This window comes from Pipistrellus kuhlii, unplaced genomic scaffold (genome assembly GCF_014108245.1).
Source record: "Pipistrellus kuhlii isolate mPipKuh1 unplaced genomic scaffold, mPipKuh1.p scaffold_m20_p_28, whole genome shotgun sequence".
Classification (NCBI taxonomy): Eukaryota; Metazoa; Chordata; class Mammalia; order Chiroptera; family Vespertilionidae; genus Pipistrellus; species Pipistrellus kuhlii.
Window position 1 is genome coordinate 7,124,554 of NW_023425527.1, and position 25,373 is coordinate 7,149,926.

General features: G+C 53.6%; 1 protein-coding gene across 12 annotated transcripts in view; it reads left to right on the forward strand.

Annotated features, from left to right (window-relative positions):
* Positions 1 to 25,373, forward strand: part of KSR1 (kinase suppressor of ras 1) — a 144,487-nt gene that overhangs the window by 65,756 nt on the left and 53,358 nt on the right. For all 12 annotated transcript variants that reach the window (XR_006742690.1, XM_036454262.2, XM_036454263.2 and 9 more), the window contains exon 2: positions 19,931 to 20,071. Coding sequence is in view for 10 of the 12 variants with exons in the window: in XM_036454262.2 (XP_036310155.1) it covers positions 19,931 to 20,071 (141 nt within the window). In the remaining 2 variants the exon portion in view is untranslated. The remainder of the gene's footprint in view (positions 1 to 19,930; positions 20,072 to 25,373) is intronic.

A 25,373-nucleotide genomic window follows, 5' to 3' on the forward strand; every position in this document is an offset into this window, starting at 1 on the left:
CTCGGGCCTCGAGGAGGCCACACGAGAGTGTGCTGTCATTGCCCTGGAGTTTGGGGCCTTGGGCCAGTCTCTCCTCCTCCTGGACCCAGGGCTGCAGAGGGTTCAAGGGGAAGGGGGGAGGCCGAACTTTTGGAGGGGCCCCAGGCCTCGGACCCAGCAAAGCTGCTGTGCTGGACAGTGAGCTCTGGTCACGCTCTCCAGGGCCCCGTAGGAGCTGATCGTGAACCCCTGGGTCTGCTTCCTAGCTGGCCCCGGACTTGGGTCCTGCATGGCCGATCTGCTCCTGCATTTCCCGGGCACGTCCTGTCCTATGGGGGCTGCTGGGTTAGGCAGCATCCTGTTCCCCAGGGGGTTACCCGTCCAATTCCCAGTCAAGGGCACATGCCCGGATTGTGGGCTTGATCCTCAGTGCTGGGCGCACAGGGGGCAGCCAATTGATATTGCCTTTTCACATTGATATTTCTCTCTCTCGCTCTCCTGCTCTCTCTAAAAATCAATACACTGTTCTTTAAAAAAAAAGGAAATAAAATAAAGAGCTGGTCAGGACATGCCACTGAACCCCTGTAGCTAGCTGTTCCCGCCGAGGGACTGTGGTTACGGAGGCCACGTGGCCTAATCGTCCAGGCCTCGTACCATGGAGCAGCACTGCTGGCTTCGCTTCCTGCCCCCGACAATGACTTTATCTCTGCCTTCGTTTCACCCCCACGTGGGGATAATAATAACAACGCCTCCCTCCCCCGACGGGTGAGTGAGCATGTATAAGTGTCTTTAAATAGTCCCCAATTCGCTAAATGAAAATAGGAAACCAGGGCTCAGCTCGGCTTCTGGCTCACGCAGCAGGTTGGAGCCAGGCCTCTGCCCTCCGGCGTGAGAGGAAGAGCCCTGGGCGGGAGCCAGGAGGCGGGGGTCCGTGCTGACACCTCCTTCTCCGGACTTTCTGTGACTGACTGAAGCGCTGCCCTCCCTGGGGCCTTTGTTCCCTCGGTTATTTCCATGGGCTACTCACTCATTATATGTGTGCGATGACCTTGAAGGCCCTTCTCGTCTTAGAGCACTCTAGAATTTTGTGACTTAGAAGCATTTCAGATATCGCAAGAAGGGTCCCCTCCCGGCTGGCACGGGTCCGGGCTCACTGCAAAGACAGCGAGCGGGCCAGAGATCGGGGCCTTCAGGGTTTGTCAGGATTGTTCTCCGCAGGCTCGCTCCGCTCCCCGGGAGGCCGCGTTGGAGTATCTGGGTCACCTGGGACTGGGCCGTGGGAAAGCCGGCCTCGCTGGGAATGTGAGACGTGTGCCGTCCTGCACGGCGGCGGAGCGGGGCCCGAGGTGTGGGCTGCCGGCGCCTCTGCTCCCTGGGCCACGGGCGCCCTGGCCCCAGAGCTCGCTGCTCGCCCCGAGGCCTTTCTGTGGGCGAAGCTGGGTCTGATGCAGGAGCCTGCGTGTGTATCTCCACCTGGAGCCGTTTCGTCAGAAGTAGAGCTTGTGCGACCAGGGAGCCTGCAGCAGGCTCTGCCCTGGTTCTTGCTGCGGACAGGTAGGACGGAGTAGGTGGTGGCTGGCGGGCCCCTGGGCAGGGGAGCGCTGTGCTGAGGAAGGAGGCAGAGGCTCCTGGTGGGTTCTCTCTGGGCTTCCTCTGGGCCCCCACGCCTCCCGGCAGGTGGCAGAGCCTCGCTTGGGTCTGTGCGCTGTGTCAGCGACGTGTCCATCTGCGCAGGGGGAAGGGTCCTTGTCTGAAGGGTGGGTTTGGCGTGAGGTGCCAACCACAAGGCCACGTCCAGTGCCTCGAGTGGGGAGGTGCAGCATGGGTCAGACCCTCCTGGGTTCAAGTTGGCTCTGGCACGCACCAGCTGGGCCCTCCTTTGTACATAAGGACCCCCATGCCGAGATGCCCAGCGCTGGCCTGGCTCACAGCGGGTGTCCCAAACACACCAGTCACACAAGGAGGAAATAGAGCCCATGGTGAGAGCATGAATCCCACAGTGAAACCTCCTGGGCTCCCATTCGCACCCTGTTGCTGATGACCTGGGTGACCCAGACCCGCTCCTGGTCCTCGGTGTACCCCTCTGTAAAATGGGAGTAGGTTGGGGCCTCTCTCACAGGTTTGTTATGAGGGTTAAACATGACTTAACTGAAGTTACGTAAAGCAGTGCCCTGCCAGTGTTAGCTGTTGCCCGATTTCTTCAGTAAGTGGTGGTGACTTGATTTCTTGGGAGGCTGGCAGCCCGCCTGTTCTGTTTATGTTGAAACGGAGCCCCTCTCGGCTCAGGGAGAACTTATCCAGGGTGGCAGGTGTGTGTGCATGGCTGCGTGTTTGTGTAAGAGTGTGTGTGTGTGTGTGTGTGTGTGTGTGTGTGTGTGTCTTTGAGCTGTGTCTCTCCTGCCCAGGCCTGAGAACAGCTCCTGTTACAGCCTGTGTGCCAGGCCCGCAGCCCGACCCTCTCTGGCGCTCCTCGGCTTGCTTCCTCAGGTTGCGTGCGTCTTAATAGCGGTCTTGTTTGCCCGGCTCTTCTGCTCGGTCCATGGGCAGGGTTCCTGTTGCACCATCTGGCCTGTGTGTTGACCTGCTTTTGACCCCCCCCCCCTCCCCCAGGGATAAAGCGAGGTTTAAGGAGGCCATCCTCTGAGGTGCGTGTGTTCTGGCCTTGCCTGACCTCTTGCCCCTTTTCAAGGAACTCGTGAGCGTAGCATGGGACTTGCTACGTATTCATGCGCTCATCCAGGAAGAATCTCAAAGCCGTAAACAAGTCAGAATGTAACTGCTTTCAAAGATGACAAGATACTGGAACTTTCGTGACCAGGACGGCCAGTAATGTGTGTTGACAATCGAGTGCTAAGCACTTTACATCCCCGCCCAACCCGACCCCATGAAGGTAGTACTAGCCTCTCCCTCATTCCCATTTTACAGACAAGGAAACTGAGGCATAAAGGTAACTTAATCCAAGTTAAGGCAACTGGACAGCGCCCAGGAATTTGAATGCAGGTCTGTTGGACTCGATGCCTGAGCACCTGACCGTCCCGCTCAGGACCGCTGCTGGCTGGCATTCCTGGAATAGCTTGTCAGTGACGTTCTGTTATCAGAGCCCTCGCTCACTCTATAATTATGGTCCCGGTGATCTGAGCCTGATACAGCTGTGTAAACTGAGGCGCCCCTGGATGCAGGGGCAGAAACCCTGTCATCTTTTGGCTTCTGTGTTAGAGAGGGCGGTCCAGCTCCTCTTCTTTCCCAGAGCTAACATCTCCTCAACCCCCCACAGCTCCCTTTCCAAACCCCATGCTCCCTTACCTTCTTCTGCCCAGCATACAGGGTCCCTTTAAAAGAGATGGAGATTACACAGTGAAGAAGGTCATGGGTAATCGACCGGCCTTCACAGATCCCTTATGTAAAGAGGTGCGGATGTCCTTGCCAAGCTGTCCTCCGCCCCCAGGAGGTGCTCTTCCCCAAGAGGCATCTGAGGGGCCCCCTCGGTGGGACTCAGTGCTTCAAGAATGCTGGGTTTTCTGTCAGAGTAGCCAACATCAACAAATCAACAAACGACAAGTGTTAGAGAGGTTGCGGAGAAAAAGGAACCCTCGTGCACTGCTGGTGGGAATGCAGACTGGTGCAACCACTGTGGAGAACAGTAAGGAGTTTCCTCAAAAACCTAAAAATGGAACTCCCATTTGACCCAGTAATCCCACTCCTAGGAATATATCCCAAGAAACTAGAAACACCAATCAGAAAGGATATATGCACCCCTATGTTCATAGCAGCACAATCTACAATAGCTAGAATCTGGAAACAGCCTAGTTGCCCGTCAGCAGATGATTGGATCCAAAAACTATGGTACATCTACACAATGGAATACTATGCTGCCATAAAAAAGAAGGAATTCTCATCATTTGCAGCAACCTGGATAGAATTAGAGAACATCATGCTAAGTGAAATAAGCCAGTCAATGAAAGAGAAATACCACATGACCTCACTCATTTATGGATATTAAAGAACATTATAAATTGATGAACCAAAAGACAGATATAAAGACAGTAAAGCAACAAGCAGACTGTCAAATTAAAGCGGGGAGGGGAGGGAGATCTGGGGGAGATAAGAGATCAACCGAAGGACTTTTATACATGCATATAAGTACAACCAATGGACACAGAACTCTGGGGAGGGAGGGTATGTATAGGAGGGGGGAGGGCAATATTAAAATATGTACACAGATAGTAATTTAATAATAATAATAAAAAAAGAATGCTGGGTTTTAACCCAGTCACTTAGAAACATGCTGTCCACTCCTGGGGGTGGGGGTGGAGGAGGGTAGCTCTTGCTCAGAGTTTCTATAAACTTATTTCTATAAACTGGTTGTTCTGTGCCACGGGGCACCTGCAGACGAGTCAACAGATTAATAGCCGGCACCTGCATTCTGACACTCTCCCTGTCAGCTGTCAAAGCCCCGCCTTTCCCAGGACTCAGGCCGCGGAGAAGGGCGATGGCTGCAAAGTGTTGCAGGGCGCCTCGCACGCCGGCTGCTGGACGACGTGCATTATGTCATTCTGTGTCACCGTGATTGTTTGAGTCTGGTCTTCCCCCTCACTTATAACAGAGGAAATAAAGGCTCAGGGACTTTCTGTCCATTACCCACAGCTCCTTGGCTGGTAGGAGGTCAGGGTGAGATTTGAACTTGGATGTTTCTGATTAAGATAGGGAGACCTCCCTCCCTCTCTCCCCCCTCCCTCCTCTCTCTCTCTCTCTCTCACTCTCTCACACACACACATGTGCACACACACACACACACACACACACACACTGTACCTTGGGCAGGCCCACTCTCCTGTTATGAAGTAGCATGTTTCCTGTACATATGGGTTAGAGCGGAAACCGGTTTGGCTCAGTGGATAGAGCGGTCTGCGGACTGAAAGGTCCCAGGTTCGGATTCCAGTCAAGGACATGTACCTTGGTGGCGGGCATATCCCCAGTAGGGGGTGTGCAGGAGGCAGCTGATCAATGTTTCTCTCTCATTGATGTTTCTAACTATCTCTCTCCCTTTTTCTCTGTTAAAAAAAAAATCAATAAAATATATTTAAAAAACAAAAACAAAAAACATGGGTTAGAGAGGGCTGGACAGAACCAGCAGCCCCCTGCTAGCTGGAGAAGGCTCCTCTTGGGCCTGGCCACTCTGGCAAATGCCGCCTTTCTCCAGCCCCGCCTCTGGGGGCTGCTGGGAAGAGTTGGAGATGAAGCTGTCTTCAGAGCAGTGGCTTTTGCTCTTGGCAGGTGCAGGGTCCCCCTCTGCCTGGGGAGGGAGGGGGCAGAGCTCAGGTGTGGGCTGGGAGCTAGCTGCCTGTGGGTTGCGGTGCCTTTGCCACGTTGGACCTCCAGCCAGGGGCTTCTGACAGGTAGCAGGCCCTCTCTGCCACGAAGTGCCGGGTCTCAGCGAATAAGACAGACAGCGTCTGCCCTGCATGTTGGCTCATTTGCCGGAGAAAGTCAGCTCTTCAGCTTCCTGCATTCCAGGGTGCTAGCATGCCAGAAATTCCCTGGACCGGCACGCAGGGAAGTCGTGTCTTTACTGTAAAAAATGCTAATAAAACATCTCTAGAATCTGCTCCTTCCTCTCCACCCACGCTGCCACCAGCTAAATTACCTTTTGTTCTCGTCATTGGCTGAATTTGCGGTGGCTTCTTAATTGATTTTCCTGTCTCTGGATGCTCCACACCCACTTCAATCTGTCCTCCACATGGTTTCCAGAATGACAAGGGTTCAGAAATGCAGATCTGGTCGTGCCTCTTCCTTTGCTTCCCTCCCCACTCCGGCAAGATGGAGTGCAGATGCCTCAGTGTGGCCATCCAGAACATTCCAGCCCCCAGAATGCATGAGCTGGCCCAGCCCCCAGAATGACTGCTCTCCGTATCTTCCCTTTATCCTCAAGTTTCCAGCTCCTTGCTATACCCTTAAAAAAAGGGGGATTCTTTTGTGATTGATCTTTACTCATGCTGTGTCCCCCACCTGGAGCCCCTTACCCCACACCTCACCCCAGCCCATTGAACTCATTTTAGGGATTACCTCTTCTTTGATGCCTTCCTAGGGTCTCGGCCGCCCCACTCCATAGTTAGACCTGGTTCCCTTGGGACCTCACAGCGAGTATCCAAGCCTCTGTTGAGGCACCGAGGTGGCATGCTCCATGCGGCGTCAGCTGTCCCGGTCTGGAGGCCCCAGGAGGCCTCCCTTGCACACCCCACACCTTGCTGGGACGGCTGTGCGGCTGGGTCCACTGGCCTGCTCTCCTCTCCGTGGACGCTCAGGGCCTCTCCTCATGGCCTGCCCGTCAGAGGATCCTCACCATCCTGTGGGCCAGAGCAGCCACCGTCCAGCCGGGTTCACAGGCAGAGGAAGTAGAGTTTAGGTTGGAGGAGTGTGAGACTCTCGGTGGCCCCCCTTAAGCGCTGTGGTGGCCCCCACATGTAGCATTGCCTCAGGCGACCCTGTGGCTGTCACGTGGGGAAGAGCAGCTCTCACCGCCACTGCCAAGAGCAGGGGCTCTTCTCCCCAGTCTTTTCCTCTAGAAATGCAAGATGCTGCACATCCTGTTTCACCTCCCCGTCCCCCCCCGCCCCTGCCTGCACTCCTGGGCACGGGGACATGGGGACATCCTGAGTCTCCCTGGGTAGGGGCACAGCGGGGGGCTGTGTCCCGAGCACTCAGCACTCACTGCAACTGGCAGGTTGTCAGAACAACAAGGATCCCGCTTCTCTCCCCCTCCCTGGTCAGGTTCAACATCCAGTTGTACGTTAGGCCCGTGCAGTGGATGTGAAGGAGGTACCAGGTGTTACACATGCATCAGAGAACGCTAGGCTCCTTTCACAGGTGTATGCGTCTCTAAGCCTCAGTTTCCTCATTTGTAAAAGGAGAGAGTAATATCACCTAATAGAGCACTCCACGAGGCAATACGCATACGATGCAGTGCCTGGCACGTAAGAATATCCAATTATAAAACAGAAATGGTATATAGTTCGGGGTGGGGGGTGGGGAGGGAGGAGAACAGCCCTGGAATACAAAAATGACTTCCAAGTGGGTCATAGACCTAAACAAGAAGGTAAAACTAGAGAACGTCTAGCAGGGGTCCTCAAACTTTTTAAAGTGGGGGCCAGATCACGGTCCCTCAGAGAGCTGGAGGGCCGGACTATATGAACTACTAATTCCTACTGTAACACCTCGGCTGCGCTCACTGCCCAAAAAACCTGGCGGGCCGGATCAGACTCCTCTGCGGGCCGCATGTGGCCCGAGGGCCGTAGTTTGAAGATGCCTGTGACTGGAGCATAGGAGGATGTCTTTGTGAATGGGGCTTGGCAAAGATCTCTTAGAAAGCAAATAAAAAGCACAAACCAAAAAAGAGAAAAAAATTGATAAATTGGACTTCATAACAATGTAGCTGCCCTAGCTGATTGCTCAGTGGTTAGAGCATTGGCCCGTGGTCTGAAGGGTTGTGGATTCAATTCCTGTCAAGAGCACGGACCTCAGTTGAAGGCTCTATCCCTGGCATTGGTCGGGGTGCATGTGGAAGGCAACCAATCGATGTGTCTCTCACCTTGATGTTTCTCTCTGTCTCTCCCCCTCCTTCCACTCTCTCTAAAAATCAATAGAAAAAAAATATCCTTGCTGGGCCGGTGTGGCTCAGTGGTTGAGCGTCAGCCTATGAGCCAGGAGGTCACGGTTCAATTCCCTGTCGGGGCACATACCTGGGTTGCAGGCTCAGTCCCTGGCAGGGGCCTGCAGGAGACAGACGATCAATGACTCTCTCATCATTGATGTTTCTATCTCTCCCTCTCCATTCCTCTCTGAAAGCAACAAAAACATATATTTAAAAATATTATATTTTCTCGGGTAAAAGATTGACAAAACAACCAACCAAAAACATAGCTGCTCTTAGCAGTTCGGAAGGACTTTTGGAGGATGGCCGGGGGAAGCCACGTGGTCCCAGGAAGAGCCTTTCTCTCTCTCTCTTCAGAGGTTCTTCGGAGGCCAACAGGAAGGCTTAGAAAGTTTGAGATGCAGAGGGCTTAGTAAATGTTAGCAGACAGGGCCGTTCTCGGTTGCAGGGAACAGAAAAAGTGATTTCAACACCTGGGCCATCCTGTTTCTCCTACGGCGAGGTGTTTGGAGCGGAGCGGCTCCGTGTTGGTCCGCGGCAGAGCAGTGCCGGCCTCTCTGCGGTTCTCTCCGGGCAGCTCCTGGCAGTGCCGACCTTCGGTGCGGGAGGGGGCTGCGGGCTGCAGGCTTCCGGAAACTGCCGCGCTTGTGAGGAGAGCCAGCGCTTTCCCAGCAGTTCCAGCGGACACATCCCTGCGCCTCAGTGACCGGAACTGTCACCCGTAGCGAGCTCCAAGGGATGGTGGGAGCGGGGCCTGCACATGGCAGGAGCCATGCTGGACCCCATCCCAGGCCTGAGAGCCACTGACTCAGACCAGTTCATCTCCGGCCACAGTGGTGCCTCAGACAAAGCCAGTGCAAGTGAGCAGGGGTCAGGAACAGATACCGGGTCGATAATGACGGCGCCTAACCCAGCACCTAGCATCCCAGGGGAGTTTGCCATTGCACTGATGGACTCCTGGTATCCGAGGTGCTCCCCTTGCCCCTTGCCCTTCACCCCTTGCTCTCTGCACAGCCCTTTTTTCTTTACTGTGATGGGCCGAGTTGCTAGGCAAACAGTTATGTTCCTGGAAAGGAAGGCCTGTGTCCCCAGCGTTGGCAGGATCTCCTGTTCGTATCAGGTGCTTTCCAATCAGAGCCTGAATATCTCACCTTCCCCGCCCCTCCTTCCAGCGGCTTCCAGGGGGCCGGGTCTTAGGACGGGTCAGGGAGGGGGTCCATCGGCAGGAGTCTGCCTCTGCCGTTAGGCGTGGCTCTGCCTATTTTCCCCCTAGTTCTCCGCTTATCCAGGGCCCTTCCGGTGAGCAGTGTCAGGAATTCTCCCGGACTGCCGCTTGCCATTGTGGGGTTGAGGGCTAAGCTGTGCTCCGTGGGCCCGGAGAAATTAAGGCGGGCAGGTGGAGTGTTGAACTGGCACAAAGGCTCTGTCCAATGAAGGATCTGATTTGGGGGTGACACCACCCACGTGGCTCCTGACACCTGCGCTTCCCTCAGCCTCCCCACCAGGAGCACTGAGCACGGAGGCTGCCAGTGGGGCTCGGAGCGTGGCCGTCCCTGCTCCCCTTCTTTGCCCCCCGTAGTCCTCTAGTCAGGTCTGTCTGCGGGCACACCTCTCACCCCCACTTGTGTGAGTTCCTCAAGCTGACGCACCGGGTTGCTTGTGACCACGCTGCTGGGCCTCCCACGGTGCCCGGCAGCCGGAAGAGTTCACCGATCTCTTGCGGACCAAATGGATCACGGAGAGAGGTCCTCCTTCCCGTCCTTCCTACAGGCACTCAAGCCCAGGGCAGAGAGGGGAGAGCCGTGTCTGGCTACCTCCTGATTTAGTGCACTTTGTTCCCGCAGCCCTGAGCACCGCTAGCTCTGAAAAAATCTCCTTGGGGGTCTCAGGGGCTTTTATGGACCCGGGAGGCAAGAAGCAGACCTGGACGGGTGGCCCTGAGCCCCCGGTCATCCACCGACTCTCCAGGGAGCACGTCGACTCCACTCAGCCCGGGTTCACAAGTGGGAGCCGTCTGAGGATATTCCAGCCCAGGAAATGCCTTCCGCTCAGAGCCTTTCCTGTGCAGCCTCATGACCTCAGCGGAGCCCGGGATGGGATACAGGTGTCGCCGGGGAAAACGTGGGGCCTTGGCTGTCCACCCTGGCCCGGCTCACGCTCCGTCTGTCCCAGAAGCTTCGTACGTGCTTGTAAGCCACGCCAGCCTCCCTGCTCTGCCCTCTCACACTCAGTGTTGGAGCCATTCGAACGGGTGGTGGCAACTAAGGAGGGTGCTGATTGCAGGGAGGATGTTAACTCACGCCGCAGGGCTGTGGGGCAAGGTCTCCTGCACCCGTAGCTGTGCTGGCCCCGGTGGGTGCCCACACCCCCCGCCAGACCAAAGACTGATCCAGTTTCGTCTCCACCTGGGTTTGAGCCTCTCACCGGCAGCCTGGTGTCCGCAGCCTCCGTGGAGCTGGGGATGGCGGGGAGCCGAGCTCCCAGCTGTGGCCCTCTCACCCCAGTCTCCTTGGGCACGGCTCCACTTGTGGTCCAGGGCAGGCTTGTTTGTTTGTGTTTGGTTTCCCGACTCCGGCTTTGACGTCAGGGCAGGGCTGCCGATGGAGGCTTGGCGGGGAGGTCGTCTCTGCACAAATGCACGCGTCTGGCCCATTCCCCAGCAAAACCTGGGTGCGGGACTGAGACAGGCGGGCGAAGGATGGTTGGCTGCGAAAGGCCCGGCTTGGGGATTGAGGTCACTTTCTTCTCTCTGTGCCCCGCCTTCCCCGGTGCTCTTGCTTGCTCTGCCCCTTTCCCTCCAACAAAAGCCCCACATGGTACCCTCCGGGTTCCTGCAGGGCTTGGCAGTGCTCGGGGCGGAGGGGCGGGCTGGGTTCCTGTCTGTGTGTAGCAGGTGTCTTCAAACTACGGCCTGCGGGCCACATGCGGCCCGCAGAGGAGTCTGATCCGGCCCGCCAGGTTTTTTGGGCAGTGAGCGCAGCCGAGGTGTTACAGTAGGAATTAGTAGTTCATATAGTCCGGCCCTCCAGCTCTCTGAGGGACCGTGATCTGGCCCCCACTTTAAAAAGTTTGAGGACCCCTGTAGCACTGTTAGTTGCATCACGACCTTGCATTCTCAGATATCATTTTGCAATACGTGGGCCACGGCAGCCAGACCAGACTGCTTAGCTACCTGGGCTCGTGGGAAGTTCCCTGAAGCATTCTCCAGCTTTGCAGAGGAGGAAGAAGTAAGGGGACCAGCCCCGAGGCCTGAGCTTCAGGGACATTGAGGAAGGCTGGAGTAAGTCATGAGAGCTTTGGCGACTTCCTACGTTTGGGATGGGGGACCTGGCACCAGCAAAGACTGCTGTGGAGAATGCTCTAAGAGCTCAGTGCTGCCCACCTGGGAGGAGGGAGTCAGGGTCCCATAGGTGTTGGTGACCTGGAGGCTGGAGGACCGAGTAAACCGAGGGAGGGGGGAGGAGATGGGAGTGAGAGTGGCCGTGTAGGTGCCTCACCTCATTCTGCATGCATGCTGGGATCTCCTTGGATGTGGCAGCCCCAGGTACCAGGCAGGATGGTGGCTAGTTTTAATGAATTTAGAGCTAGTTTGGAGCCAGGGATCGGGTATAGTCCAGAGGGTAGGTTATATAGCAGCCAGGCCCAGCGGCAGTGGCACACTGTGAATGGACACGCTCGGAGAGTGTAGGGGGCAGCCTGCAGCCTTTCTTCAGAGGACTCACTGCCTGGCACAGCCTGGGCATTGCTGCATGTGCATGTCAGGTTACAAGAGAGGTAGGTCCTGCCCCCTGCCATCCTGCTTGTGCCGGTCAGGGCAGCTTAGAGGAGCTTAGGGGGTGAATAGCAGGAGTCGTTTGGGGAGAAGGTATGGCTGAGACAGAGCATTGAGTACCGAGCTCCTTCACGATTGGAGAAACGTACAAAGCTCTTAGTGCCTCGGTTTTCTCACTCGTAAGATGAGATGATAAAACACAGCTGTAAGTCTCATGGGTTCAGCCCACGTGGTTTGCCTATTTGTGAGTGATCCTGAGAGACGAGCCACGCTTGTCCCTGTGCTGAGGCTGGACTCAGAATCACGTATTCCTGTGGGCGGGGTGGGTGCGTGCCTCTCAGCCCAAGCAGGCTGCCCCGCCAGCACTCACATCTTGCCATAGCTCTGCTTCCCTCCCCTTGGTGTTGAGTGCACGGCCCTTCGCGTCAAGAATCTAGAAGGATCTGTGATGCTTTTGGGTGTAAGTAACGGTGTTTTGTGGGAAGAATGACACTCTTGGTGACAGCTTTGGGGTTGTGTGAAGGCGAGGACGTCAATCTTGGGCTGTCAGGGATCTAGTACAATGTCTACCTCCTGAAGTTTTCATTGGGAATCCAAGGAAAGAGGCGACGAGGTGCTGCGTAAGTGGAAGAGATTCATCGTCACTACGAGGGTTGGCCGTAGAGTATGGCCGTAGAGTCCCATGATTGAGAGAGCCCGTGTTGTACACGAGAATCCTCTGCCTGTACCTGGCGTTCATCTGTCCCTCTGTACTTCAGCATCTGCCACATCTGCCCCATGGACCAAACTGCCTGCCTGCTTGAGACCTGAAGACCCGGATACGGAGAAGAGTAACATTCTGCAGCAGCCCACACCCGAGTCAGGGTTAAGGTGACACACACGTCATGGAGTCTGGCCACTTCCGTAGCCTGGACCATGGGTTTGGGGGTCACCCACAGGAAGGACCTCCTTGTCTCGGGCACTGACGTTTTAGGGTGCAGTGGGCTTTGTTTGCAGTCAGTTGCTCAGAGAGACGTGCTTTCTGCAAAGGTGCAGAAGCCTGGATAAGACACAGTCCAAAGATCCCAGGCTGCAAGGCTTTCCTCTCCTGCTCAGCAAGGTCGTGCTGGCGGGCTGAGCGGGGCCCATACGAACGCATCCAATTCAGTGAGCGCCTCACGTATTATGGGTGTTTCATACGTGAGTCCCGCAGGGAATTTTATTTTCTTCCCTTCACAGATGAGTAAGCTAAGTTAAAGCAAACTGGTCACTGCCACTCAGCTGGTAAGAGATAGCACCCGGGGTGGGACCACACCCGGGTTTCCCACTGCGGGTGGTGATGGAACAGTTCACTCACCGTAGGCATGGCCCCCGACCAGTCCGAACAGGTGCTGACGGTAAACAGGAGGCGCGGGCACACCTGTGCACCAGGTGGGATGTTTGTCTGGTTATTACCACTGCGCTGCCTGGCCAGCCCAGCACAATGGCTGGCCGCTGTCCAGCCGCCCCGGGAAGCCTGTGCAAGAGGTTTCTGCCAGGAGGACCATTTCAGCCAGGGTTTGGGGAGCAGGGCAGTTACCCCTGCAGCACCCTGGCTGTCTGCGAGGGGTCTCTGTTCCGTGGCTGCAGAGGAGCCGTGTGCCCCTGATCGGCCTGGCTCGCGGGTCCCTGTGACAACCATGATGTGCTCTGAAGAGTGAACCTGGGATCTGCGGGCCCTGGCGACAGGGAGGCGGGCTTAGGCCCCACGTATGGGAAGAGTAACGAGGTAGCCGAAACCGGTTTGGCTCAGTGGATAGAGCGTTGGCCTGGGGCCTGCGGACTGAAAGGTCCCAGGTTCGATTCAGATCAAGGCATGTGCCTTGGTTGTGGGCACATCCCCAGTAGGGGGTGTGCAAGAGGCAGCTGATCGATGACTCTCTCTCATCGATGTTTCTAACTCTCTATCCCTCTCTCTTCCTCTCTGTGAAAAATCAATAAAATATATTTAAAAAATAAATAAGTAAAAAGGATAAAGCAATATTTAAAAAATAAAAATAAACATACCGTATTTTTCGGACCATAAGACGCTCCGGACCATAAGACGCACCAGTTTTTAGAGAAGGGAAATGAAGAAAAAAAGATTCTGAAACAAATAGTGTCCTAAAATATTTTATGTGCATTAAAACCCAACATCACAGTCATAAACACATGTAATCAACCCTGTAAAGTAAACAGCAGCATTTAGAACCATTTTAGAGCTGGGCAAGCACACAGAGACCACACAGAGCTGGGCAAGTAAAAAAACTTTTTTTTTTAAAGTATATGTGTAGGCTATATTTGGACCATAAGACGCAGGGACTTTTCCCCCCCACTTCTGGGGGGGAAAAAGTGCGTCTTATGGTCCGAAAAATACGGTACTTAATCCGTGAGTTCTACCAGCTTTGTCCTAACGGCCACCCCAGCCTCCGGGTTTCGTTAGCTCTGTCTCTAAAAGGAGTGTGATCCCCCCCACAGCTTCCCTGTTGGCCAGGAAGGGTATAAGGAACCTGAAGACCGAGCTTGGTGAGGATGCCACCCACTGCAGCTGCCACTGAATGGGTGAACACCTTCCGTCCATATTATCTTCTGTAGATTTCCACAACGGCCCTTTGAAACAGATCGAACCCATTTTACAGGTGGGGAAACTGAAGCTGAGGTTCAGTGTCCTGCTGGGGAGTGTGGTGGAGAAGGGCTTTGATGCCAGGTTTGTCTGTCTCAAGAGCCGGTTTTTCACAGATCTATGCTTCCTCTTGGACTTGTTGGCATAACCAGTAGAACGTAGTTGGGCCTGAATGTATTTTTTCCCTCTCTCTCTCTTTTTTTATAAAAAAATATGTTATTGATTTTTTACAGAGAGGAAGGGAGAGGGAAAGAGAGTTAGAAACATCGATGAGAGAGAAGCATCAATCAGCAGCCTCCTGCACACCCCCTACCGGGGATGTGCCCGCAACTGAGGTACATGGCTTTGACTAGATTGAACCTGGGATCCTTCAGTCTGCAGGCTGACGCTCTATTCACCAAACTGGCCAGGGCCTGAATGTATTTTTTTCTTGTTTCAAACACTTTTATATTAGTTACTTTGACCCCAACTTCCATAACATGATACCCTTTTTATAGGTGGTGAGATTAGAAGCTGAGCTAAGAGGGATTTCCCCCAAGATCCTTGATGTAAATGTCAGAGCTGGGACCAGAGGCTAGATCATTAAGCCTAGGACAGTAATAGGCTAACTCATTAGTCAACAGAGCCAAATATCAACAGTACAACGATTGAAATTTCTTTGGAGAGCCAAATTTTTTCAACTTAAACTTCTTCTAACGCCACTTCTTCAACATAGACTCACCCAGGCTGTGGTATTTTGTGGAAGAGCCACAGTCAAGGGGCCAAAGAGCTGCATGTGGTTCAAAAGCCGCAGTTTGCCGACCACGGGCCTAGGACACTTAGCGCTTGGTGTGTACTGTGTATGGGTAATAGCCCCCACTTGTTTGTGGGCTGACTTGATGCCCCTCTGCTCTTTCTGTAAACCAGGCGGAGTGTCAGGGCAGGGCAGGGGTGAGACTTGGGTTCTAGCCCAGGCTCCTCCCCTCGGGCCAGGGTGCTAATGACTCTCTCCCTCCTGCTGCCAGCGGCCCCATCGGCCCCATCGCTGAAACCCCAGGTGCTTTTCTCTTTCGGAAACTTTGTATGTGGTGGTTTTGTGGTTAAGAGAAAATGACTCTCCTCATGAAAGGTCCCCTGGCAGGCCCCTGGGCTGGGCTGGCAGGCCCCACCGTAGTTTCTCTGGGAAAGTAGCCCCTGGGAGCTACTGTGACTCGGACCAACTTTCCCCAAAGTGAGAGCAGCCCTATTTTGCTCAGGTGTGAGCTGCTGCGCCGCCGGGACCCCCACCCGCTGTGAATGAGAACAGCTTTGCTCCGTCAGCAGAATCCAGGTCTGCAGGTGTCATTGCTTCCCTGGGAGCTCTGGGAGGTGGCAGCCAACAGGCACCAGGCCTGCTGGCCACGGGCCCCCAGACTGTGCCCGCCCGGCTTGTGGGCTGTTCACGGGGAGCGGTGAGTTCTGCACAGTCCCACCCCCAGGCCTGCTTTGGGCCGTCCAGCAGGGATCGCTCACGGCCTCTCAACGAAGCAGCCGCTCACTCCTCTTCTGGGGAACTGGCCCTGGCATTGGAGCCTCTCAGTCCTCACTCGCCCCATTAGCATTTGTTTTCCGATGTCATTTTGGCAGATGCTACGTTCCTGCTGGGGCTACAAAAACGTATGATGTGTTCATTTATTTATTCAACAAAGGTTTTACAATAGCCAACCGTGGGCCAGGTGCTGTGCTGGGTCCTGGGGATCTGGCGCTGAGCAAGCCCTAGCTGGTTTGGCTCAGTGGATAGAGTGTTGGCCTGCGGACTGAGGGGTCCCGGGTTCGATTCCTATCAAGGGCACAGGTCCAGATTGCAGGCTTGATCCCCAGTAGGGGGCGTGCAGGAGGCAGCCAATCAATGATTCTCTCTCATCATTCATGTTTCTCTCTCTCTCTCTTCCTCTCCCTCTGTCTCTAAAATAAATAAAAATATATTTTAAAAAATAATTCAACACACACACAAAACCACACAAAACAAACAAACAAACAAAAACCACAGACCAGGCACCTGGCCTCATGGAGTTTCCAGTCGAAAGAAGGAAGCAGACAAAAGGAATATGTAAGAACTTCGATTTGTGATCTGATGGAGGAGCAGGCAGGGGGCTAAGAAGTAGGGCTGGAGGGCTGGGGGAAGGCTTCCTGGAGGGATGGATGTCTAAGCTGCGCCTAGAGAACCTTTTGGCAGAGGGCCTGGTGGCTGACAGGGCGGGGGCGGCTGAACTAGAGAGAGCCCCAAACGCCGGCTCACTGCCGAGGCCAGCTTGGCGGGTCATGATGTTGACCTGTGACGGCCCAAGGCTTGTGCTGAATGGATGCTATTAATCAGCTCCCAGGGTCACGGCCCTGGAAACGCTCATGCGTGGCGATGGCCTTCACGGCTGCTGCAGCTTGTGCCAGCAGCCCGGCCTCTCGGGTTAATGTGGAAAAGAATTTGACTTATTTGATGTGTTGCCCTGTCTTTAGTCAGCTCTTTGAAGCTGTGGTTTGAGAGCAGTTTGGAGTGGAGGGAAGGTCTGGCTGTGAAAAACATTTTAACGTGTTCCCTTGGCTCCTTCCTTGCTGATGACTTCCGAGCACATGCTGCGTGCCACGTGCAGTAAGAGGCATGTGGGGACAGTCAGAGGGAGGTAGACACCGCCCCTGCCCTGATGTATAATAATAGGGTGATCCACTAGCCTAGTCATTGGCGGGTTCCCATACTATAGTTCAGTCCTCCCAGGGGACCAGGAATGAGCTGGGTATTATCATTCCTGTTGTGCAGGTGAGAGAACCAAGCTCAGAAACATGAATGAGGTCACACAACTGGCAAACGGCAGAACCTGGATTTGAACTCGGATTCAAGCCTGTTCTGTGTCCGCTGCCCTGGGAGCTCTTGTCTGTTCAGAAGCTCTATTCTGAGACCGGCTGTGACAGGGGCTGCCATGGCGACGCAGACAGCCCGCTGGGAGGGGAGACAGGAACTCTAATCAGGCCCGGGGAAGTCTTGCCGGGGCCAAGGACACTGTGGCTGGCGGAGGGAGGGACTTCTGGCCAGAGCAGACAGCTGGAGCAGAGGCCCAGTGTGAGAAATAGTATTTTCTAGGCGAGTGTGTGCTTGGAGGGCTGGGTGGGCCAGGGGTGGAGCGGAGATGAGCCTAGAAGAAGAGAAGGTTGGGGCCTCTGGTCACACTGGGGAGGGATGGACCAGAACGGGGTGAGGCTGGGTATGTGGCATGAGCACCTCAGCATAGTTCTTCAGGATGCAAGAGGCATCTGTGTCTTCACACTTCTGAGCTCCATGCTCTGAAGATGATCCAGGGGCTTGGGACCCACAATGGGACACCAGATAAACTTCTTGTGTGGCAACCTGGGAGTTGCCAGCCTCGGCGGAGAACGTCTGATTAGTAATGTCTGCTCTGGGTACGCAGGGGCCCAGAGTGCAGGCACGGAGAGCAGCCCTGGGTTTGCCTCTGTCTAGGTTTCACTCAACATAGAAACCGTGCAGCTGAGTGAGATTATTTCTGTTCCGACTCCGTGTTCCCTCTCTAGCAAGCGTCCTCACTTGCCACTGAGCCCACTGAAGGCAGCCGGATTTAGCAGAGGTCAGGGCCGTGCGAGCAGGCCAGGGCCCCTGAGTCTAGCAGGTTGTGAGCTTGGGACCAAACAGGTTTCTGGGGGAGATCTCAGAAAGGCCGCTGCAGAAGCGATGGTTTTGTTGTCGTGATGGGTCTCTTCTCACGCCTCGCATCCCTCCAGCACAAGGAGTCTGTGGGGAGAATTCTGGGGGTTCATGAATGTGGGGTGGAAAGTTACTACCTTCATTTTCAGTGTGTTTGTTCCATTTGGATGGAGGCGACAAGGCCCAGTTGTCCAAGCAGATCTGTGTGACTCGGTCACCAGTGGAAATCACAGCTGTTTCCATATCACGTTACAGTGGTGGAGCCGCCTGGCATAGCACAACCTCAGCGCTATGCTCACCGGGAGGCCCGCCGCTTTCATAAAGAAGCTTCTAGTGCCCTGTCGCTACCTTATGTAATGTTTTGAGACGTGTATTTACATGTCATCGGTTTCCTTTTATGATCCTCAGTGTTTTGTTCTACACACTTAAAAGCATTATTCTCAGAGATACGGACCTCCCCGCACTGCCAAAGGAGCCCCTGGTACAAAAATAAATCAAGAACTCCTCTTTGGACATAGGGGGTTTCCTAGACATTTGACATTTAAATTACAGTGATCATTAACTGCTTGTTAGTACTGTGACTGTGCTGTTTAGAGAAACGTAGGGAGATACACACAGATGGAAGATAAAGGAGTGCGCATTCGCGTCACGACCCTTTGCGGGGTAGGAGGACCGGAAGTGGCTCCGAGGGCAGGGCTTCTGTACAGGCTTTGGAGGTGGTGCTTGCCGCTGGGGGAAGCCGGAAGTCACCAGTATGAGGCCAGCGGAGTCTGGTCAACCTCTCGGCAGTTCTCACTGGGTCCAGGGGTCACTTGATCTCAGCCAAGCCGGTGCGTCCATTTCCATCTACTGGAGTCCATCCCCCCTTCTTCTTATTTATTTTTATTTTTTTTATTATTAATTTCTTTATTGATTAAGGTACCACATATTTGTCCTCAACCCCCCATTCCAATCCCTCCCCACTCATGCCCCCACACTCCCTATTGTCCTCAACCACTGGTTAGGCTCATACGTGTGCACATAAGTCCTTTGGTTGATCTCTCCCTTTTATCCTCACCCTCCCTCTGAGGTCCAACAGTCTGACCCATGGCTCCTTATCTCCGGGTCTGTTCTTGTTCATCAGTCTATGTTGTTCACCATCTCCCCTAGATGAGTGAGATCATGTCCTACTGGAAATATAAGAATAAAAAACGAGACAAGCGCCGAAACCGGTTTGGCTCAGTGGTAGAGCGTTGGTCTGCGGACTAAAAGGTCCCGGGTTCGGTTCCGGTCAAGGGCATGTACCTTGGTTGCGGGCGCATCCCCGGTGGGGGGTGTGCAAGAGGCAGCTGGTCGATGTTTCTCTCTCATCGACGTTTCTAGCTCTCTGTCTCTCTCCCTTCCTCTCTGTAAAAAATCAATAAAATATGAAAAAACGAAAAAACGAGACAAGCAATAATTGTTTTAATTGGCCCTGGGCTGTGCCCTCCCAGGTGGCGCCCAGTATCTGTCCAAGAGAGAGCATCAGGCTGACCTTACTTAAGCTTTTTATATTTGACATTTTAAGCGTACATTTCAGGGTGTGGGTCCTGAAAGCCTACTGTGGGCGCGAGTCATGGACCCTTACTCATGCCGCCATAGCACGCGTGGGCCAGGCACGCACGGAGCATTTTGTCTGTTTTATCGGGGAGGTTCTATTATTATCCCTGCTTTCTGGAGGAGGAACCTGAGGCCTTTCTGGGGGTGGGGTGTTAAGTAACTTGTGTAAGGTCTCAGGGGCAGCGTGTGCCTGAGCCCCCAGATCCCAGCCCAGGCAGTCTGATTCTGGGCCGGATGCATCCTAAGTGGGAGGTTACTCATGATCCTCAGACCCCCACATGGTCCATATCATCAATTACTAACCCTCCCCGCGCCCCCAACCTGACTTCCCTCCCTCAAACAGGAAGTCCTCTTCTGTTTTAACCCCGGTCTCTGTTCTGACCCGTCTTGCCCATTCCTCTCTGGGGATCGTGTCCCGAGCCTGAGGCATGTCAGCTCCCCTTGGGTCGGGTAGAGGGCTATGGGTGGTTTTCCAGGTTTCCTGCTGGCTCTCCCAGACCCTACCCCTCTTTTTCCTCCCCCACTTTCTGCTTCAGTACATCGCATGGCAGCAAAGGGGAATCCAGCAGGCTCCTGCTTGCCAGAGCTCCCTACTGTGTGTGCGCTCAGGGTGGCCATGAGCACGTGCCCTCAATGAACCGCCTTTCTCTTCTGGGTTCTCCGCAGGCAAAGCTGGTCCGGTATATTTGCAAGCAACGGCAGTGCAAGCTGAGCGTGGCTCCTGGTGAGAGGACCCCAGAGCTCGACAGCTACCCCCGCTTCAGTGACTGGCTGTACACCTTCAATGTGAGGCCGGAGGTGGCGCAGGTAAGCGGGCCACGGGGACTTGGGGCGGGGGCTGAGGTACGGGGTGAGTCAAGCAAAGGGACCACACGCAAACCCAAGGACGGAGGGGCCGTGCTGTCTGCTCTCAGAGGGGCCCCGCGCTAAATGTGGCTCTAGCCTGTGTCCTGGGTGCCACTGCCTTGTAAGTCCGGCGGCCTGACCACGCCGGTCATTCATTGGTTCACCATGAGGACAGCGGCCAACATTGCCGGAAACATTGGCCGTGCGACAGACACTGTGTTCAAACGCTTTGTAGAGATAAACTCACTTCGTTCTCACGAACGCTGTGAAAGAGCTGCTATCACCGTTGCCACTTCATCCCTGAAGAAACTCAAGCTCAGAAAGGGCTCAGTGACTTGTTTAGAACCATGCAGCTCGGAAGTGATAGATTTGGTGCCTTGGAAACAAGGGTCTGAGTTGAATTTTCTCCTGTGACTGCTGTAATATACTGTTTCCCTCACTGTGCTCCCTCTTCCCACCCATCTAACCAACCTACCCTCCTGCCAACTAACCAACTAACCAGCTAGTATTCATGGCAGCGTCCCCCTGAGAGGACAGCTCTCATGGGCATAAATAAATCAGTGCTTGGCAGGGGCAGATCTTAAATCCCTTCCTTCTAAAAGTAAAGATGGACTCTTGCCATTGTGCTAAAGTAACATGAATTCATTGTATGTAGACACTTAAAAAAACAGGAAGAGGGAGGAAAAATCACATTCATATTTCCACCACTTAGAGGAAGTCTGTGATCATTAAGACTTTGACATTTCTTTCTAGTCTTTTCTTTAATTTTTATTACTTAAGTCCTTTCACATATTCTAGTGGGTTAGACCTGTGCAGTCTGGTGAGGTAGTCACTAGGCAGTGTGGCTGTTATTGCTTGGCACCTAGCAAGTCCACACTGAGACGAGCTATAATGTCAAAGATATGAATTCCCAGATGTGCTGAGCCGAGCTGCATTCTGAAGACTTGGTCCAAAAAAAAAGAAAAAAGAAAAAAAGAAAGTAAACCACTTAATAACTTTTTATATTTAGTACATGTTAGTGACACAATTATGAATCTATTAAGTTAAAGAAAATCGTGATAAAATCAACTTTTACTTTTTAAAATACTTCTGCTCAAAACTGAAAATTTAAGGATGTGGCTTGCATTATATTTATGTTGGGAAGCACTGGTTTAAACCATCCTGAATAAGCATTTTTAGATTTTTGCTCTTATCATTGGATATGCTAATCAAGTTTCCCCCATATTTTCATACGTACCAGGAAGCCCCCCTTTCTTTAAGCGGCTGCATAATGTTTGATTGAATATATGTGATGTAGTTTACCAGATAGAGGTTAATTCCAGTTGTTGGTTATTATCTGTAGCACAGCGGTTAATATATTTATGAAGTTATTTGTATATTTAGGTATTTTCTCTAGGAGAGATTCCTGGACAGGAAGTGACATCAGCATAAAAGGTTGCGTTCACTGGTGGGAGATGTGGGTTCATGAGGGGCCCATAGGAGAGCTCTCCTCACCTTGCAGCTCCTGGCCTGGCCCCAGCGGCCCTCATATTTGTGGTCTATGCCAGCCTTTAAGAAGTTGGCAGGCAGGAGGTGGCCAGTGTGAAGGTTGAGGGAAACGGCTCTGTGAGATGGAGTTTCCTTGAGCGTTGTTAAATATGCATAGTGAGCTATGTCTCTCCATCCATCTCCTCGCCCACTGACCTCCTAACAGTTTTCTGCCATACATGAAGGAGCTCCGAACAGGTACTGGCTCATCCATGATCATAGATTTAAAAACCATGAACTTGGAGACTATAGAGATTTGAATGGTTCCTTTAGCCCCAGCCCAGCCTCAGCATGCACCCTCCCCTCCTCACATCCCTGAGACGGAAAGCAGTTCTTCTCACAACTCACAGTTGAGGACACCGAGGGCAGAGACTTGCCCAGCATCTCACCAACATCCTCCCTGCTCGTCAGACGAGGACCACTGGGTTTAGAGAGGCCGCTGGCTCTCCAAGGGTACCGGAGCTCATCGCAGGGACAGGTCAGGCCCAGGCCTGCTGGATGCCTTCTAACTCCTCGTCTTGGGCTTAAGTAAGACATCTTTGGCAGATGACATAGCTCCTTGAAGGGGTTCCCTTGGATTTCCAGAGATGCAAAGTGTGCAGGAGACTCAGGGGTGCCCAGGGCAGAAGCCAGCACCAGCATGGGAGGCCAGCGTCAGGGGCTGTTTGGCCCCTGGAGAGCCCTGTGGTGGCGCCCGGGACAGGGGTCCTCCCGTCAGACCCCGAGGCGTAGCGGGTACTGAGCCAGGTGATGTTTGCGTCACCAGGTCATGAGTGCTGCGTCGGAGCTGGGTGGTAAGTGAGGGGCAAGCTCCTTTGTATGCAGGGGTCCGGCAGGCGGGAGAGCCCCAAAGCCGCATGTGGTTGGGGAGCCAGTACGTTCCCCAGCGTGGAGGACTGGGGCGTCTGCGCAGAGAGCTCTGAGGGTTATGGGGAGATGGGAGTGATTAGGGATCATCTCCAGCTTCCTAGTGACCTCTCCAGTGACCTGGAGATCATGAGGCGGCTCAGAAACGAACATGTTTCAAGCAGAGCTCTTGCTTTTTCCCTTCCGTACGTTCGTAGAGGCACGTCGACTGGAGCTAGGCTAAGCGCCTGCCTCCCACCCCCTTTGTGTTCCAAAGGCCACACGAGGGCATCCTCGCCAGTGGGAGGGTGTGGGGAGCAGGAGGAGGGTGGGCCCAGGTGCCTGGGGGCAGCCAGCAGCTTCTGCCTGGGCTTCAGGAGCCACAGGAGCCATTGCCTGGTGCCACACCATCTTCCCCGAACAATCTCTCCAGACCCTTTTCCAAAAGATGCTCTGCATCTTCCCCTCACATCGCACATGGGTCTTGGGCCCCGGGCCAGACCATTGTGAAGGCTGGGAGAAGGGCTGTTTCCTTTAGTCATCCCAGCCCCTGCAGCGGGGAGGGGGCAGGGCTGCCTTTGCTGGGTTCTGCTCCTTGCACGTGCTGCTCCTTGCACCTGTCTGGGAGCACAGCACTGGGGCCCAGGGTTCGAGGGCTCCCCGGGAACACACCCCAGGTGTGGCTCTATTTTTTTAATGCAAACAGTGGACTCTGACTGACACCTACCCCACCCCACCCACCCACCCTCGGCCCTGATGGAGCCTGTGTGTTGTCAGTAAAAATTGATTCCAGCTGAAACCGGTTTGGCTCAGTGGATAGAGTGTCAGTCTACGGACTGAAGGGTCCTGGGTTTGATTCCGTGGTTGTAGGCACATCCCCAATAGGGGTTATGCAAGAGGCAGCTGATCGATGATTCTCTCTCATCGATGTTTTTAACTCTCTATCCCTCTCTCTTCCTCTCTGTAAAAAAAATCAATAAAATATATATATTTTTAAAAAATTGATTCCACCCATCAAAGATGGATGCAGATTTCAGAAACCAGCGTTCCAAACAGCATGAAAACCCAGGCCCTTCCAAAGTTGACCTCAGAGCTGGAATCCTTGGACTTCTGAGCAGAAGCCTACACCACTGTTTATTTTCTTAAATAACCACTTTGTTTTGGGAAAGTCCTAGGTTTGTAGGAAGGCTGCAGAGAGTCCGGTTCCCATGTAAACCCTTCACCCACTTTCCCGTCATCAGCATCATGCCCTCCCACTGTGTACTTGTCAATGCTAAGAAAACAGCGCTGATACATGACTGTTTACTAAGCTCTAAGATCTATTTGGATTTCACCAAGTTTTTCCAATCTAGGGCACCACGTGGTTTCCTATTGATGAATAAATAGGTATGTAAATATTGGTTTCCCTTTTTTGTTAGAGTTGCTAAAATGGGATCAAAGAATATAGATCCTTGTGTTGTTTTTAGTCTTAATCTCATCTTTCCGTTAGTCCGTACACATCCATCTCATTAGAGCGACTTCCCCAAGCTTATCCCAGGGATGACTGTGTTTGAGGCGTGCCCACCTGTGCACGCAGAGGCACACATAGATGGTCTGGCCTGTGCCCAGGAAAGGCTGGGTGCCCAGCAGCACGGCCCCTGGCCGTGGGGGAGCCCTTGGCAAGTGTTTGCTGGGGAAGGAGTTACGGAAAGTTGCCATGGAATGGAGGTGGGAGATATCAGGCTTTCAAACAGGGTCTCTTGCCCAGCTGGCATGGCTCAGTGCTTGAGTGTCGACCTATGAACAAGAAGGTCATGGTTCCGTTCCCGGTCAGGGCACACGCCTGGATTCAGGGCTCAATCCCCAGTGTGGGGCGTGCAGGAGGCAGCTGATCAGTGATCCTCTCTCATCATTGATGTTTCTGTCTCTCTTTGTCTCTCTCTCCCCTTCTCCCTTCCTCTCTGAAATCAATACAAATATATTTATTTAAGAGACAAAACAGGGCTTCTTATCTCTCTGTCCTTTTTTTGTTTGTTTTGGGAGAGGAAGGTATCCAAACCTACAAAGTCTGACAGTTTTGTTTTGCCCCAGTTCTTGGTGCTGAAGCGCCTCAGAACTGGTGTGGCCGGGACTCAGTGATCTGCCCCAGGGCTGCGTCCCAGGGGCCTCTGGGGCTGGGCTTCGTAAGGTGGGATTTATCCCCTCTACCTCGTTGATGAGTTCTCTGCCATCTCGACCCTCCATGGCTTCCTGACCGGGGCCCTGGTTTCTCTCTGGCAAATATACTCATCGTACATGCCTGTAGCCAGATGTGTGTGTATAATCTCCTTCTTCCTTTTTAGCATCGCCCTCCTGGGGTCCGCTTCTCCAGGGTTATCTAAATATTATTTCAGCTTTTGGCTTTAGGTTGTGGCCATTGGTTTGTGGTCACAAAGTTTCCAGGAAATAATGCCTTTCTGCTGGGTGAGGAGAGGGGACAGACATGGACGTGGCCGTGGGACGGTGGTTGTTTGCCAGTGTCTGGGTGGATGCAGACTCTCTGCCCACATGCTTGATCCTCCCCCGCCCCCCCACCACACCCCCCTCCCTAGTCATATCTCAGCTCCAGCGCCGGCGGTGGGGCCTCTGATACGCATGGCCTTTGATTCCTGCTTCGTTCGCTCTTCCGGATGCTGGAGGCAGATGACTTGTGAGGTGCCTTTCTGTGTGTACCCAGCTATCAGACCTTGGCCAAGTGACACTGTCCAGTAGACCTCTCTGTGATGACAGAAACGCTCCATTCTGTTCTGTCCAACGTGGGAGCCATGGAGCACTTGAAATGTGCATAGTGTGACTGAGAAGCTGAAATTTAAGTTTCATCCTCGTGAATTTTAATTTAGATAGTCGTATGGCTATTGCAGTGTGGGGCAGT